Source organism: Oryctolagus cuniculus, chromosome 17, assembly GCF_051225735.1.
Source record: "Oryctolagus cuniculus isolate XC-2025 breed Fujian yellow rabbit chromosome 17, ASM5122573v1, whole genome shotgun sequence".
Taxonomy (NCBI): domain Eukaryota; kingdom Metazoa; phylum Chordata; class Mammalia; order Lagomorpha; family Leporidae; genus Oryctolagus; species Oryctolagus cuniculus.
The window spans coordinates 44665838-44682987 of NC_142883.1; the positions used below are offsets into that span (position 1 = coordinate 44665838).

The 17150-nt window shown below is 40.9% G+C and overlaps 2 protein-coding genes across 6 annotated transcripts in view; one reads left to right on the forward strand and one right to left on the reverse strand.

The window, feature by feature from the left end:
* Positions 1–233: 233 nt before the first annotated feature.
* Positions 234–7039, forward strand: CRYBA1 (crystallin beta A1). The gene is made up of 6 exons (NM_001082130.2): positions 234–268; positions 2253–2317; positions 3284–3402; positions 4342–4483; positions 6371–6513; positions 6892–7039. The coding sequence occupies exons 1-6, from the start codon at positions 238–240 to the stop codon at positions 7037–7039; spliced, it is 648 nt and encodes a 215-aa protein (NP_001075599.1). The 5' UTR covers positions 234–237.
* A 971-nt stretch (positions 7040–8010) lies between these two features.
* Positions 8011–17150, reverse strand: part of NUFIP2 (nuclear FMR1 interacting protein 2) — a 30664-nt gene continuing 21524 nt past the window's right edge. For all 5 annotated transcript variants that reach the window (XM_002718913.6, XM_089317527.1, XM_089317528.1 and 2 more), the window contains exon 4: positions 8011–16458. In XM_002718913.6, the coding sequence (XP_002718959.1) occupies positions 16406–16458 (53 nt within the window). In that variant the 3' untranslated portion in view covers positions 8011–16405. The remainder of the gene's footprint in view (positions 16459–17150) is intronic.

A 17150-nucleotide genomic window follows, 5' to 3' on the forward strand; every position in this document is an offset into this window, starting at 1 on the left:
AGACCACAGCAGCCGAAGCCTGCAGCAGCCAGCCTGACCCACAGCAGAGGGGCCTCTCTGGATTTGTGGATCCCCACTTTGAACAAAGACCCAAGGGACGCCTACCCAGCAGGCTGAGGCACCAAAGCTCAGGGGATCAGAGGGAACAAAGGCACAGAGAGGGCAGAGTGCTGACAGGGCCAGAGGCTGCTGGCCGCGGAGCTATAAAGAGGGAGGTCGCAGAGGAAGCAGCACCAGATGGAGACCCAGACTGTGCAGCAGGAGCTGGGTGAGTAAGGCCCTGCGGGCGCCTTTGCCCTTCCTTCCTTCCCCTGAAGACACGCCCAGATGGCCCAGCTCTCCTCCCTAGTGGTCAGAGCCTCCTAGGGGAGCTGGAAAAGAGCAGGGACACTGGGGGAAGGGAACCTCCTCCTGCCACCCTAAAGGAGTCACTTGTGTGGCAATAACCACCACTCTAGCCGGCGCCGTGGCTCACTAGGCTAATCCTCCGTCTGTGGCGCCAGCACCCCGGGTTCTAGTCCCGTTTGGGGCGCCGGATTCTGTCCTGGTTGCCCCTCTTCCAGTCCAACTCTCTGCTGCGGCTCAGGAGTGCAGTGGAGGATGGCCCAGGTCCTTTGGCCCTGCACCCACATGGGAGACCAGGAGGAAGCACTTGGCTCCTGGCTTCGGATGGCGCAGCATGCCGGCCGTAGCGGCCATTTGGGGAGTGAACCAACGGAAGGAAGACCTTTCTCTCTGTCTCTCTCTCTCACTGTCTAACTCTGCCTGTCAAAAAAAAAAAAAAAAAAAAAAAAAAGTGGCCGGGTAGGAGGGATGGAGCCCCAATATATGAGCAGGCTCCTGGGCACAGGGAGGAGGGACAGTGGGCGGGAGCTGGAAATGCTGCTCATTCAGAAATTCCTAGTAGCCCCCAAGTTCACGTGCTTCATGTCCTTGGCCTGACACCAGGCAAAGGGAACGGCTCTGAGTGGCCCTGAGTCAGGAAACCTGATTCACACCTGCCTGTTTTTCTCCCATCCTTTCTTCCTTCTCCCCGTCCTCCTAGCTTTCCTTCCTTTACTCATCCTGTTCTCTTTATTGTCTGCTATCCTCTAGGAACCTCAGCTGTAAAATGGGGATCATGATCCTACCGATCTGACTGCACAACAGGCATTTAGAACTCTAGCATGGAGTGGGCCACTGCTAAGCGTTAACTAGGATTGTCACCTTCTTTTCTCCTTCCTTAAGTCTTTTTCAATGGCCCCTTCTCTGTCTTTGGCTACCGCAATCACCCAGGAAAGCCATGTCCTGCTGTTGAGACCCTCACCCAGAACAGACTCAATGGGAACCCAGATCAGTACCATGATGAGGGCTACTGATTAAGGGCAGAAGCAAGTAGAGAAAGCAGGAGCCTCCGAGGAGGCCAGGCCCAGGCTGAGCAGATGGAGGAGGTGGAGAAGCAGGGAGGGAATGAGGCAGCCACACACTACCACAGTGCAGTTGGGGTGCTATGGGGAGCCAGGCGAGAGAGAGGCCAAGAGGGCTCAGAGCCCAGCTGCCCTTGAATCAGGAGTGCCTCTGGGGCGGGGATCCTGGCACTGCTGGCCGGGTGACAGGTTACATGAGGGTCTGGACCAGATGGTTGCCAAGGTACTTCTATTGGGGTGAGACTGAGCAATGCTGTCACCTGGAGGTAAGCAAGAGGACAGGAGCTACAGTTTTCAAGAGGTCACAACGCTCGTGCAGTGCTTCACCTGCATTGTTGTTTCCAGTCTTTCTAGTAACACTGCGGGGAAAAGCTTTACCCACGGGAAAATAGCCTCGGCAAGTGGGCAGCACAGCCAGGATCCCAGCCAAAGTCCGTCTTTGGCTTTTCTTTCTTCAATATTTATTTACTTGTTTAAAAGGCAGAGTTAAAAGACACACACACACACACACAGAGAGATATCCTCCATTTGCTGGTTCACTCCCCAGACAGCCACAACTGCCAGGGCTGGGCCAGGCTGAGGCTGGGAGCCTGGAGCCCCATATGGGTCTCTCATGTGGGTATCAGGAGCCCAAGGATTTGGACCATCTTCCACATTAGCAGGGAGCTAGATCAGAAGTAGAGCATCTGGGATCTGATCCAGCCCTTGTATGGCAGCTGAATCGCTGAACCACAATGTCAGGTCCTGTCTGTGACTTTTTAAGCCGCTTTTACTGCTTCCTCCTTATGCTCCCTCACCTCACCCCGTCCCAGAGGCCAGGTCATTAATGTGTATTCTGTTTTCTAGAAACCCTTCCAACCACCAAGATGGCTCAGACCAATCCTATGCCGGGGTCCCTAGGGCCATGGAAGGTAAGCCTACCCCCATGACTTGAGAAATGGAAGAGTCCAACAGAGCAGGCACCAGGGCTGTGCTTGTCTGTGAGACAGTGACCAAGCAATGAGACACAGTCTGTAAGGGGAGAGTCCATGCAAGGGCCAGATGCTGTCAGTGTCAGGCTCTCTTGAGATGCCCCATGTTTGGACAGAGGAAGGACGGCTCCGGGATGGGAGGTGATACCCAGTTTCCTGAGTGCACTGTTCTCCATACTGCTAAGATCATGTCAAAATGAAAGAGTCCAGAAGGAATCATGCCCGTGGAGAAAATGAGGGCCCATAAATGGAGATTTGCTCCCAGAACCCAAAAAAAGTCACAGGCCCCAGGTCTCCTGACTCCCCACCTGAGGTGGTTTTAACCATGGGCTGAAGTGGCCGATAACTCAGGCCTTTCAATTCTTCTTCCTACCTACCTCACTGGGCCAACTCTGAGCCCAAGTCATAGCTTGGGGAGTTGTCCTCTGGCCAGATTCAAGAGCTAAGTTCTAGCTGAAAGTATGAAAGGGGTTTATCACAACTCTCCTTTTACACTTTAGTGTTCCACAGTGGGTGTGGCTGGAGAAGCTAAGAAACAATCCACAGGAAGCTCCTGGGGCTCCCAGAATCCTGGCCCCTGGGCCACATTTATATAAGCTTGGTGGAATGAGTCCACAAGTCCTTGGGCTGCCCATTGGGCCATCATCCCTGGCAGACCATTCCTGTTACAAACCAGTCCCCTCACATTGCAAGCCCAGCCTGGACATCTGAACACCATCTAACAGTGGTGTTAATCCGAACTCCTTCCTACCCTGTGCCTACTCGAAGAGACCATATTAGGGAGCATCTTGTGCCTGGTGTGATGGAAAACACAGGGTGAGACACAAGTTAAGACACTGTCCTGGGCCTCTGCTCTTGCTGACGTACTGGGTTCTAGCTCTCTCACCCCATGCAATCCCTTTTCAGATAACCATCTATGACCAGGAGAACTTCCAGGGCAAGAGGATGGAGTTCACCAGCTCCTGCCCAAATGTCTCTGAGCGCAGTTTTGATAATGTCCGGTCCCTCAAAGTGGAGTGTGGCGCGTGAGTATGGATCTCAGCGGAACTGAAGACCCCTTATTTCAGGTCCCTTCAGACACTGAACTGTAAGGGAAGTGGGAGGGGAAAAGAAAGATATTCCCCCAGACTCCAATCACTACTTCTCAGAAGCCTTCATACTCAAGTTAATTTCAAAAGGAATCACTACCTGCATAAGTTGGTAATCCAAAGCTAAAAGGAACAAGAGCATTAAAAGAATAAAGTATATGATGGGGTGGGGCAGTGATAGTAATCAGAGCTGGGCTTCCAGAGCCCACCAGGTGCTACCTGGGCTTCCCTCAGCAGACCCGCAGAACCCCCTGAAGAAAACAGGTGGAGAAGACATTGTCAAGTTGCAGCCTCCTTAGTGGGTAACTCTTGGCCTGCATGTCCCAGAGCAGACCTGTGGCACCAAAATAAAGCTCTTAGGTCCTTTAAAATGGTAACCTGCTAAGACATCATCAGTAATTGAAACCCACTTTGTGAAAGACTGAGCTGAAGGAAGGTATGGGTATGGGGAAGCAAGAGAAGGAACTCACAAAGTGACAAGGAAATAGATGACTAGTAATTCATCAGTTGCCCATTCTTCCCTTCGCTTTCTTAGGAGTAAGCCAACAGGTTTAGCTAGAGCTAAAGCAATAATTACTAGTCTAGATAGAGAACAGGGGACTTGGAGAGAAAGATGGACTTTTCTAACACACATTACTCAGCCCAGTGAAGTAGACTCTTTTTTAGTGGATAATCCCAAAACGAATACATTCACAAAGCTGCTAGTGTAACTGCCAGCTCACCCGCCACGTCTTGTGATGTTTATTACTTTGTATGGCTCTGTTGGGATCGTCTTGATATTTTATCCCACTATGATCTAAAATGAGAGATGCCTTTCCCATGAGACCATATTGACTCTGGACACCATGAACAAACACCATTACCTGTCTTTGGCAGCTGGATTGGTTATGAGCACACCAGCTTCTGTGGGCAACAGTTTATCCTGGAGAGAGGAGAATACCCTCGCTGGGATGCCTGGAGTGGGAGCAACGCCTATCATATTGAGCGTCTCATGTCCTTCCGCCCCATCTGTTCAGCCGTGAGTCTCTGAAATGTCATGTGAGGGATGGGGAAAGAGGGGGTGTGGACAAAGTGCCATCTATATTACTTCTATTGGTAATGATGAACATGGCAGAAAGAATTAAAAGTAAAAACAGAAAACAAAAATACTGCTCCCTCTTTCTCTGCCATATGATTTTTTTCTACCAGGTGGTTATTTCCTTTAAGCTGAAAGTAGGGTCTTACTGGCGGCAGAAAGTGGATACCAGAGCCCAATTTAAAGTGCTATACAAAAACTAGTGAAAATAATGTGTAGTAGAAAGTAAATCCTTGGCCAATTAAATTTCAATTTGCAGAAGCAGGGAAATGCTTAAGTAATTTTTCAGTGAGTGAGGATGACTGAAGAAATGAGTCTTCCAGCATCTCTTACCTGCATTGATTCATAACATTGTTTCCAACACTAAACATCATCCAATAATACATCATGTTGGAATGCTTCTAGTCTTTGGAAGACTCCAGAAGCAGGATGGCTTTCAGGGGTATGCTGAAAGTGATTTCCATATTGTGAGGTTGGCTGAAACTTTCTAAATTTTCAGTCTCTAGCCTATGTCACTTTTCTCATGGTTTTAGTTGTTGATAATCCCACCGTAGCTCAAAGTCCTACCAATATTCAAAGGTAACCTAAACAGCTTGAAACCCAAAAAATACTTCCCCATCTGGAAATGATTACATCTCACTTTTTAAAAATTTCTATTGAGTGAGTTAGATATGGAATGGGAGTAATGCCTCCCACATTGAGTTCCCATCCACTGATTTTTCTCCCCAAGTGCCCATACTGGCTGTGAAGCCAAGAGCCTGAGAACCCAATCCAGGTCTCCCAATGAATAGCAGGAAACCAATTACCTGAGCCAACACTGCCATGTCCCAGAGTGTGCACTTGCAGGAAGCTGGAGTCAGGAATTAAACCGACACTCCAATGAGGGGGAGTGTCTCAACTGCTGCTCCCCACCTCAATTTTTAAACTGTTTTATTTTCATTTTATTTGAAAAGAGGGGAGGAGACATCTTCTACCTGCTAGTTTACTCAAATGCCACAACAGCCAGTGCTAGGAAAGGTGAAGCCATGTGCTCAAAACTCAATCTGGATTTCCCAAGTGGGTGGCACAGACCCAACTATTTGAGCCATCCTCTGCTGCCTGCCAGGGTGCAAGTTAGCAGGAAGCTAGATAGGAAGACTCAATCCAGGCACTCCCATATGGGATGCTCATATCCCAAATGGCAACTTTTTTGCTGCTGCACCAAATACCTTCCCCTCACTTTTAAACTACATTTTTTTCTCTCCTAAGGTACAGATGACATGCATTAAAAATGCAGACCCTAAATGTACATTCTGAGTTTTTAAAGATTATGTATAAATACAATCAATATTAACCATATCTGAATGATGTCCATCCTGTCCATGAAATTCCCTTGGTGTTCCTTTCCAGCCAATTGCTCCCTTTCCACTACCAGGGGTGTCAGTTTTGCCCACTTTTGAACTTCGTACACGTTAAGTCTCCACCTTTCTAATGCTGTTATATTCATATCCACTTCTGCACATATAGGCTATTGTGACACTTTTTTCCGCACTAGTGAATAGTAATCCCTTGGCTGGCTCTGTCATACCTTCTTCACTGCTTACACGGTTCCAAAGTATTCTATCAGGTTTGACCCTTTGAAATGTTACAGTATTTAAACTTAATTGAACAGGACTATGGGTAACTTTCCCCCTTATCTTTGTATTGCCTGAATCTTTTCACATTCAGTGACCATGTATTTCCTTTGTGTATCAGAAAACGAATGTTTCAATTTTGGAAACTATCATAAAGAACCAAGCTATGGTAACTGCAACAGGTACTAGACATTTTAAATCAATTTCTTGAATACAGAATCATAAGGAGTCCAAGATTACCATCTTTGAGAAAGAAAACTTCATTGGACGCCAGTGGGAGATCTGTGACGACTACCCCTCCTTGCAAGCTATGGGCTGGTTCAACAATGAAGTTGGCTCCATGAAGATACAATGTGGGGCGTAAGTGCAAAATCACAGTTGAAGCACGAAGTCTACTTCAGGTGTAGGCCCTGTGAATATTAACACATCACAAGTTCTGCTTTATCAGCTTCCATACATTGGCATCATAGTGCTATGGATGTCAGTTATCAAGTTTTCCTCCCTTGGGCACACCCTCCACAGAAATGTTTGTTGACCACTTACACCCTTTTTCATGACCAAGGCTTGTTTCTAACCGGTTGTAGACATACTATGCTTATGAATAGTGCCTGACAAGTTTAGGATGGTTATTGTTCACTAAGCCTAGAGAGCATCCTGTACCATTGGGCTGAGGAAAGAGGTGGGATGTTGAACAAGTTCCTAGCTAATTTTAATAATGTAATGTTTTGCAATTTCTAGTTGGGTTTGCTACCAGTATCCTGGATATCGTGGCTATCAGTATATCTTGGAATGTGACCATCATGGAGGAGACTATAAACACTGGAGAGAGTGGGGTTCTCATGCCCAGACTTCCCAGATCCAATCGATACGCCGCATCCAACAGTAGTGGATTAAAAGCTCCAAGAGAATTCCTTAAGCATGATACCCTACTAAGTACTATAGAATGAAGTTTTATGTTCTGCTCACCAGACATTGCTTCCAAATGTTAGCTGCTGAAATCCACAATAAATGTCATTTAAAAAAAAAAAAAAAAAACAGAAAACTTTGTGGACTGAATTATTTACACAAATCACGCTTACGTACATCCAATTCCCTTTTGGGTCCTTACAAGTCACCTTCCATGGACAACTACCCTCTCAATAGTCTCTTATGACTGTTCACCCCATTCCCTAATGCTAAAAATGCTGATGGCTAGCTAGCATGGATTTTTTTTTTTTTTTGGGACAGGCAGAGTGGACAGTGAGAGAGAGAGAGAAAGGTCTTCCTTTTGCCGCTGGTTCACCCTCCAATGGCCGCCGCAGCTGGCACGCTGCAGCCAGCGCACCGCACTGATCTGATGGCAGGAGCCAGGTGCTTCTCCTGGTCTCCCATGGGGTGCAGGGCCCAAGCACTCGGGCCATCCTCCACTGCACTCCCTGGCCACAGCAGAGAGCTGGCCTGGAAGAGGGACAACCGGGACAGAATCCGGCACCCCAACTGGGACTAGAACCCGGTGTGCCGGCGCTGCAAGGTGGAGGATTAGCCTAGTGAGCCGTGGCGCCAGCCGCTAGCATGGATTTTCAACATGAAATTTCTCAAATGCATATTGCCATGTACTTCTATATACAGCTCTGAATAAACCCAGACTCTTGGCAGCTTAAATGTTTAAATCAATTTTGGTTTCTTATCCCAATTCAAAGAGTGTAAGTCAACGTCCTGCACGTCTCGGCAGCTGCTTTTCAAAAACCCAACAAAAAAATCAGGATTACAGACTGCACACCTGACCCTTTGGGGGAAAAAAGAATCAATACCAATGTCACAATGTTTTTGGCAATATTTTTAGCAGAGCACACAACAGATAGTAACACAAACACCTCAGAAACTTTAAAACTTTTTATTCAACAATGTACACTTATTTTCTTAATTTGAGCTACAAATTTCTCAAGGTTTTTTTTTCCTGATAAAATAATTAAATCTGGGTATTGTTTTAATTTATATTTTTAAAACACCGAACATGAAGACATCAATAAAGGAAGATCATCATGTAACTGACACTTCCTCAGAATCCATGACATCAGAAAAAGCTATAGCAAAGACCTAAGCATTTAACAAAAGGGTAAATTCCTGGCCATTGTTCTTACATCTAGAAAAGACCTAATTTTTTTTTAAACTGGGCAAAACAAACATTTACACTTTTTGGGAAGGGAAGGGAAACATCCTCTAACATAACTGTAGCCCACTAATTATCCTTCCCCCTAAATTAAGAGGTAACTTGGCTAAATCCCTATGTGCACAAGACACAGAAATTACTTTTCTCCTCCAACATGTTATGTTCTAAGACTGAATGTAAATGAACTACTGACAGATGTTCAAGCACAGCCAAACGCTAAGATGATGCTTGCTACACTCCTGCTTAAAATGGGTAATGGACCATCTTTCAAGTCTTGACTAGTAGACTGAGTTTTTAACTGCCACTATCAACAGAGATACAGAAAGTTTTGCCATGTTTTCAAAGTCAACAATATACATCAGGAACACACTTGATGACAGAGAAGCAACCCTCTTCTATACATATGAAAAGTATAAAATGGAAAATTTATTATATGTAGGAGCATGGGGAAATGTCATGAGTAGTATCTTCTACTTAAAAATTATCCTACAAAGGTCATGAAAAGATAGCTTAAAAAATCTTTAAAAAAATTGGCAAAACCTGCCAGTACATCTACACAATCAAGTTACACATACATGTGAAATAAAGCGGTTTAGTACATGCAGGTTGCAGCAATTGAAGCAAATGTGCCCAATGTCCAAACTTGTTCTAGTCAGCATGGGTAGTTTTTATAAAGGTACACATTATCTTCAAAACCTGTGCTTTGATTTTTAAATGATTTTAATCTCAAAGCAACCATTCAGTATGCTAAGTTTATGCTAAAGCAATAAAGATAAAAATGCTATCCTAGGATTAAGACAAAATTCAGAGTTCTGTGTGGCAAAGGTCCTTCCTTCATTTCAGTTTGAACTATTTCCTATTTCTATTTCATCAAACACAAATTTCACTGAGGAAGAGCATCCAATGGTTTGTAAAGCTGATCAAACAGCCCTGTTTCAAGAAGAGCCCTTAAACAGATACAAGTCAAGTTCTTATTTAAACTGAACTTTATTAAAATAGGTGCCATTTTAGCTCTCTTCTAGTTCCAGTGATGAGCTATCTCAGAACTGTGACTTTGTCATGTTTCCAAAGATGGTAAAGCTAACAGCAAGATAAGGACAGATAAGTCACTTTTGGTAATGACACACAATTAAAACTTTCAAAACATGTGCATAGCTTTATTCATCTACTTAGAGCTAACCTTTTCACGGAGCTTCGGCAAAATTCGAGTGTGCAAAATGCATTTCTAAAACGTAATGCAAGCAAAGCTTTTCACATTTACACTGGCAGAAAATACAGAGAAACTAACAAGTCACAGTAGGGAGAGTTCAGATTTTTTTTTAATGACAAGAATTGCACAGTTTATTATTTTGAGACAGTTGTTGCAGACATAAATATTTAAAATTTTCTAAGCAAGGTGCTTTAACAATAGAAAATTTAAAGTTGGAAAGCCGGTAACTTGGTTCATTCATAGCTCATATAGAATTCCAGATTAGAGTGGACTTCATTATCTTCCTAGATTTTGCAAACAATGCTTCTTATAACACTTTTTTTTTCTTTTTTCTTTTTTTTTTAAATAACACTAAAGGAGACAGCAAGCTGATACCTTTTTCATAGCACACAAGAAATGGTGTCATCACATTACTTGAAGGTGCTGAGGGGGGAAGGAAAGAGAGCAAAAAATCCTTTTACTATTTCCCACTACAGAACAGCCACTAACAGACTAAAAACAAAAAAGAAACAACAAAAAAATTCACTTCCCCAGTTTATAAAATAGTTCCAGTTTGACAAGGTCTATAACTTTAAACAGAGAGCACCAGTTGGGCAATAGAATGAGCATTTCATACTGCATAAAGGTCAGTGAGTGGTAAGAACCATCAACTATCTCAGGCATTACTACATGGCCTTTCCAAAAAATTTTAATATACATGCAAGGCACATTGATATAAAAATAGATCTCTGGCCAACAAATATATTAAATAAGCAAATTAAAATTTTGGCTTTACAATATTGGCAACATCAAAATATAACCAGATAACTTTGGACCACACTCTTCCTCTTATACCTCCAACTCATTTGGTGTTCCCCCCCATTATTTTGGGTTCCATCTCCTTCAAATTTGAGTATGTGCTAGAGAAATGACTTTTCCTCGTCAGGCAGCACTCCTACTCTACTTATCTTTGCTAAGAAAAATATACTAGAGAAGCAGAATTAGTTGGGAGTTGTGATGAATTTGATTAAGCTAAGTCTGACTGGATCAGGACAGCATTATTTCTCCTCCATATACAAAAAGGAAGTCCCCAGCTTATACAGTAGACAACTGTTTTCTTCCTAAATGATCAGCAACAAACCAATGACACTTCCTTTAAGTCATTCTACCCAATTCCTCTTTCTGAGGCAGAGATGGAGTAATAGACAAAGCTTAAAATATTTTCAGTAGTAGAGCATTTTAAGGCCAAAAAGTGAAATGTTAATAGTATTTTTATTTCTTTAAATTTACTGTCTGTCCTTCACTGGCCAATACCAACTATGGATTAGTTATCTGTACTGATTCCCTCCCAAAGAGAATTATATAATTCATTCATCTTTATTAGTGGCTGTGCTATAGGAAAGGTGTCAAAGCAACCTATGGTATATGTATGGTATATAGAAATGTAAAAAGTGCATCACATTCTTGATTTTCAGTTTCTCATAGCAGCAGAATTAATCTAAGACAGAAAACAGTTGTATTTTCACTCTAAAAACACAACCATACCTAATGAAATGTACTTGAGATCATGAAAGGATCCTCCTCTCTATAAAGCATAAATGAAAACACACTAATAATAGACAAACAGGAAAACTAAAGGCATTCATTCAAATTTACATATTAAAACCATCTTGTTAATACCAAATCTTTACATCTACCAAAAGAAATATGCATTTAATAAAGCAAATGTTACTAGAGCAGTATCCATTTTTGGAGCCTTTATTTATTAGCACCTGAGGAAAAAAGGGTGTAAGGAAAGCTATACAAATTACCTCAAGTTGGTTTGTGGGTCTGCAGAGTACACTTTTATATACAGCGGAAGTGAAACTGAACTGGAAAATGTTCTTAACTTTAATAATGTAGTTTGTAATTTTAGTAAGGCTATAGAAAAGGGATACTGCAGTATTATAAAATGGCTTTAGAACTCTGGACATAACAAAACTATGAATAGTGAAGCCTGAATCAATAATTCCATCACCTTTGAGGATGGCTGTTCCATAGTTTCTAGCCTCTAATTGCTATTGACACTCCCAGCAATGTAAAAACAATACACCATCCTGGGTATTATACAGATAACTTAAAACTATATTCATACTATTGCCAGCATCCTTTAACTACTTAAGACCTTTCTTGAGCAGCAAAATGTTGTGAAATTTAATTTTAAACCCTGTAAAGCAGTGTTTTTGAGTGGAGCCGATGATTTACCATTCTTTAAACCAACCCGGGGCATTCCTGGTTCTCACATATCAGAATGTATCATCTTAAAAAATATTTTAGGATACCCAAAGCAAAAGTCCATCATTTTCACCATAAAATACTGGTGCTCTGTCAATTACATTAATAAACATATCAATGTTAAGAACTAATTCTAATCTGTGCTTCTGGCAAACGTAAGAGAAGCTACTCACATTTCTAGTCTGGTCCTCCACCCATGCCTTTTTAACAAGTTAACTGGGAGGAAGGGAGATAAACAAATCCTACCCTCTTTCCTTCAAAAACAGCAAAGTTATGGGTAGAACTGCCCTATTAGAATTGGGAGATTCTTTACTGACAGAACATCAATAGACCTGATCATAAAAACTACTGTTGGTCATCTATGTATCTGCCCCCTATTCTGTATTTTTGTTCTATGCAGTCAGCCAAAGCATACAAGAGGGATCATCCTTTATTTGAGGACATGGCCCATTTGCCATAACCATATCCACAACTCTTTGCAATTGGACTTTTATCCTATTTCTCTTTAGAAAGCTTTTCAAAAGTGGCTCCTTTCTTATTTAGTGGAATTTAAAATTGAGTGAAGTCCTCTTCTGATTTCCTTGCCTGTGGTCATTCGGTACAGGACAATTTCACACTAAATGGCTTTTTTGTGTTTCTAAGTTTACAGCATTACAAAAGATAAACCATTAGATGCTTCTGATGTGGGTTAGCAACAAGCCTAACAACCAAGTATGAAACTACCACTGCTATATAATATTTTGTGAAGGAACACATTTTGTATTATGGACAATTTCCATAGTTGAGGTTTGTCATATTTCCACTAAAAACTGTTATTTGAAAAAACAATGTAGCACTTTTCTTCCTGTATATAATTTTTGCAGGTTCTGAGTAATGACTATGTAAGCAGATTAATTAAAGAGGACAGCAAAATTCTAAAATGGAGACAAACTCCAGCCATTTATTTCAAGAAGGAAAAAAAAGCTGTCATTAACATAGTATCTAGTTACTGGCGATCCCCTCCTAGAAAGTAGAGGAAGAAGGGCTACTACTACAGTTTCTGTAAATACACTTCATGTGCAGGTTCATTACTAAGGAGGTTACAGGAAAGACTATGCAATTAACTTCAGATCAGCAAAGTGGGAGTGAATAAAAAGATAAATACACCCTGTCTTTTGTGGGGAAGGGAGATTATTCAAGACATCTACATGAGTGGTATGTGACACAGACGCCTACAATCAAGACAAATTTAAAAACAAATCTTCATCAATAATTAGCATCTTCATAGCTATTAAAAAAATAGGTCATGATTTCATTCTTAGTGCCATTTTTCAAATACTATCCTTTTAAGAATTTAAACCACCTGACTTTTTTCTGTGTAATGAAAACCAATGGCACAAAATAAATACAAGTTTCATTCTCTGAATACTAATATAACATCTTACACATATTCATTTACTAATTTTTAACATCTCCATCTTTTCCTCACATACAAGCACTCAACACACATATACATACATACATACACACACACACACACGCATACACACACTCCTTTTTCAGTCTTTATAATGGAGGGATGTTAAATATTCCCTCTAGACTGTATTTGGTTTATGCTACAGTACTAATACTCTGAGTTGAAGGAAAATTCATTATACCAAACAGTAACACATCAACGTTATTTAAATGTGCTAAATTAATCACAGCTGAAGTTTGTTTAGAAGCTTACACAAAAATAATCAGAAAACAGATCAGCTCTTAAGATTTTTTAATAAGTGCTCTGTAAGGAATTGTGTGAGGACCTAAGGAGAAAGATTGCGACAAGTAGAGTTAAAAGTGTTACCAAACAGCACAACGGAGATTTGTCCCAAAGTCCTGCTTGAACCTAGGCAATTAAGTCCATTAACCCAATGCCCAGAAAATACTGACACTTAATATGACGGGGCAAGTAGGGTTCCCAGAAAGTTAACAGACATTCCTAACTACTGCATACCTCTAACCATATAATCAAGGAAATTTCAGTGGAGAAATCAAAGTGAAATGTTGCATTGTTTCATTTAGAAGTGAGACTCTCAAAACCTTTGGACAAAGAGAGAAAGGGATACATTCTTTTTGGCTTCTCTGAACATGGAGGCCTGAGGGATGTGGATATGGAAGGGAATTAGAAAAGACAGCCTTAAAGATATTTAAGTGTTGCTTCTAAGTTAAAAAGCCCAATTCAGATGAGGGCTGGATTTTTTTAAATATATAGTCATTCAATTTCTGTTATATGTCACAAACCCAGAAAGTTTCATGTGAGTTGTGAGACAAGAACCTTAAGATTCCAGGCAAGCAAAATGGACATTTTAAAAAAGGAGGTGGAGGGTTGGGGATCTGGCCCTAAGGCGACAAGTGGTTACACAAGGCAATTGAACACACAGCAGAACTTTAAAACCTGTAAAACAAACTGGAGCCTTTTTTTTTTTCTTTAATCAACCTTATATATTTTTTTAAAACTTTTTAAAAATTTTTATTTAAAAACACAAACACAGACTTTTCACTTCAGTATGTGGTATGTTGCATTTTCCAGTTTGTTCAATGCTTTAAAGCTCAAGGATGCCTCTGCTTTCAATTGTACATGGGCCTGAAGCATCCTAGCTTTTGGCAAGCAGGCAGGAGACTCAACAAAAATCAAAAGAACAAGGCAGACTAAATGCAGGGCACATCTGTAAACATATTATACATTTGAAAATTACAATTATCAGTAAAAGTGATACAGTTTACAGGTGAAATGAAACTATCTGGAACTGGCCTACCACAAGTTTCTGAACCTGGACTGATACAATAAGTTATTATATATATATATTATGTATAAAAAGTTTTGTTTACATCAAGTGGAATTGGCAATCCATGCTTATACTCTTAAAAAAAATCTAAGCAGGGCAGAAATCCAGACTAAAGATATTTTCTCTATTCTATATTGAGTCCAACAGCTTCTTTCATGAACTACTTGTTAGAAGTCTCAAATAATCAACAGAACAAGAAAACCCATCCATACTACAGTCGCTTACAACTGGACATTTCTTAGGCAAAGGGGTAGAGCAAAAGTAGTTACTTTCTCCCCCAAATACCCCCAGGGGATCCGGTCTACTTTTATTAGAAGACAACAACTCTTTAAATAAATGCCCTGCTACTTTACTCTGTATTTGACATACATGGATATACTAATTTCTCTGTGTGTGTGATGTGATGCTGTCAGGCCAGAGAACTTGTTATTATGCCACTAACATCACCCAACTTAAATTGGACCCTTAGTTTCTGCACACACACACTCTTTTTTAGCATGCTATACACAAGCTGCAGTGCAACAGGATGGCAATGTGATGGTAAGACAGGGCTAATGCTCTTCTCTGCCCAAAAGATAATTTCGAGAATTTCACATTATTTTCCTTAAAAAAACCCATTTTGCTCTAATAATAAAATATATTTATTAAGATATAATTAGAAGCTAATAAGCTTAGTTTGTACACCACCTACAGGCAGGGTTCTATCACCTCTTCACTCGCTAAAAACATGAAGTTTTAGTTTTCATGGGCTGCCTCCCCCCTTTAGACTTTGCTGAGAAATTAAAAGATACAGAAGTTTCTCTTGTATGTCTGATGAAAAACAAGGAAAACAGCACATTTAGTGTTAGTGACAGAGAGCAAGTCTGGAGCACCTACAGTTGAAAAGCAGAATATATTTTTGCTCCCAGTTGTACAATTACATTAAATTTGGACAAAGGAATTGTTTTTTCTGTATCTAAGCCAATTGCTTGTTCTGCAACTTTTCTATAAATGACAATCATGGATTCCTCAGTTGTTTTAAGTCCAACATGTAATCAAGCCAAGTTAACTATGTACCCACCAACTATTCCAGAACTGTAGAACTTTAATGCCCTCCCTTTTTCCCACCCCATAAGAAAAATAAAAAAAAAAAATAAAAAAAGAAAGAAAATATTCCGCCCCCCCCCCCCACACCCCACAGAGGCTGCTTAACTCCTGGCAAGACATGCTAAAACAAAAAACAAAAAAACAAAAAACAAAAACAACAAACAAACAAACCCCCAAAAACCCTGCAAACTTCAAGGCATTTATCCAGCATTCTTGCAGGGCTTAAAGTAAAAGCAAAAGATCAAGGGAGGAGTAGGGGAAAATGTTGAATCATTCTGGGTTCCCCGTGATTAGTGTATCACTTTAGTCACAGAACAACATACAAAGATCTTAAGTGGATTTGCCTTTCCAGTGGGTCATTTGTTGCCCAAGTTGATGACAGCAGGAACTTCAGAACCACGCTTGTTTAGTCTGTATTCATCATTAATCACTTGCATTCACACTTAAAAACAAAAACTAACAAAGGAAAAAAAAAAAAACAAACAAAACTATTCAGTACCGGAGATTAAATAACCATGTGAAGTCTCTTGAAATAAATTTGATTCCTTAAGAAGTCTAATTACTTTCAGTTGCCTTTTTTAAATAACTATATATATATATATGTATATATATATATTTGTATATATTATCCTGTGATTCTACTTATGGTTCCTCTGCTGCGTTGAAGATCTAGGAGCATAAAAGCCTTGTGTCCCCCATGAACGGTGGCTCTAATGCTGCAGAAAGGTTACAATTAGGCAGTCAGGTCCTTCATTGATCTGGACTATCCATGGCTTCATTGTAAGTGATTATCCTTTTGGGATCTGGAGAATTAAAATAAAAAAAAAAAAACAAGGTTTGAATCCTTCTATGTCTCAAAAACAAGTCTCAAACAATCATCATTTGAACCACCCTTTTTGTGAAAACAGAATTTAAAGTCATTTATAATTTGCATTAACACAAGCTGAGAGGAGTTAAGTTTTACAAATGTGTACTATCACTACAGTCAGACAGTGTCTTCATTAAAGTATCGCTGCAATGGCTAGGACTGGGCCAGGCAGAAGCCAGGAGCCAGGAGCTTCTTCCTGGTCACATGACCCAGTTTCTCAACTTAAAAGTGGATATTTGGCATTCTAACAGAATTCCAGCAACAAGGTCCTCAAGAGAGTAAAGGTCTCAACTCCTACAGACTACTGAATGTTTAGCTTAGCTAAAAGGATTTTTTGTTATTCCTAATTATAAAATTAATGCATTTGAAAAAAGTTGGATAAAAAAAGGCTTACAGTCATCAATACTTCAATACTGAAAAAATTTTGAGTATTTATTTAAATAAGATTTGTTTACTTGGAGCCAGTGCTGTGGACTTCCACCTGTGGTGCCAGCATTCCTTATGGGTGCCTGTTCAAGTTTTGGCTGCTCCACTTCCAATCCAGCTCTTTGCTGGATTTATTTGTGTATTTATAAACCTCAGAGTTACAGAGGGGCAGACACAGAGAGAGGTTTTCCATTCACTGGT

What these genes read in the sequence shown, in the direction of transcription:
- CRYBA1 (NM_001082130.2), top strand. Translation starts at nt 238, where the DNA reads ATGGAGACCCAGACTGTGCAGCAGGAGCTGG. An exon ending in CTCAAAGTGGAGTGTGGCGC is followed by an intron (nt 3,403 to 4,341) that starts GTGAGTATGGAT and finishes TGTCTTTGGCAG; the next exon opens with CTGGATTGGTTATGAGCACA. An exon ending in ATGAAGATACAATGTGGGGC is followed by an intron (nt 6,514 to 6,891) that starts GTAAGTGCAAAA and finishes TGCAATTTCTAG; the next exon opens with TTGGGTTTGCTACCAGTATC.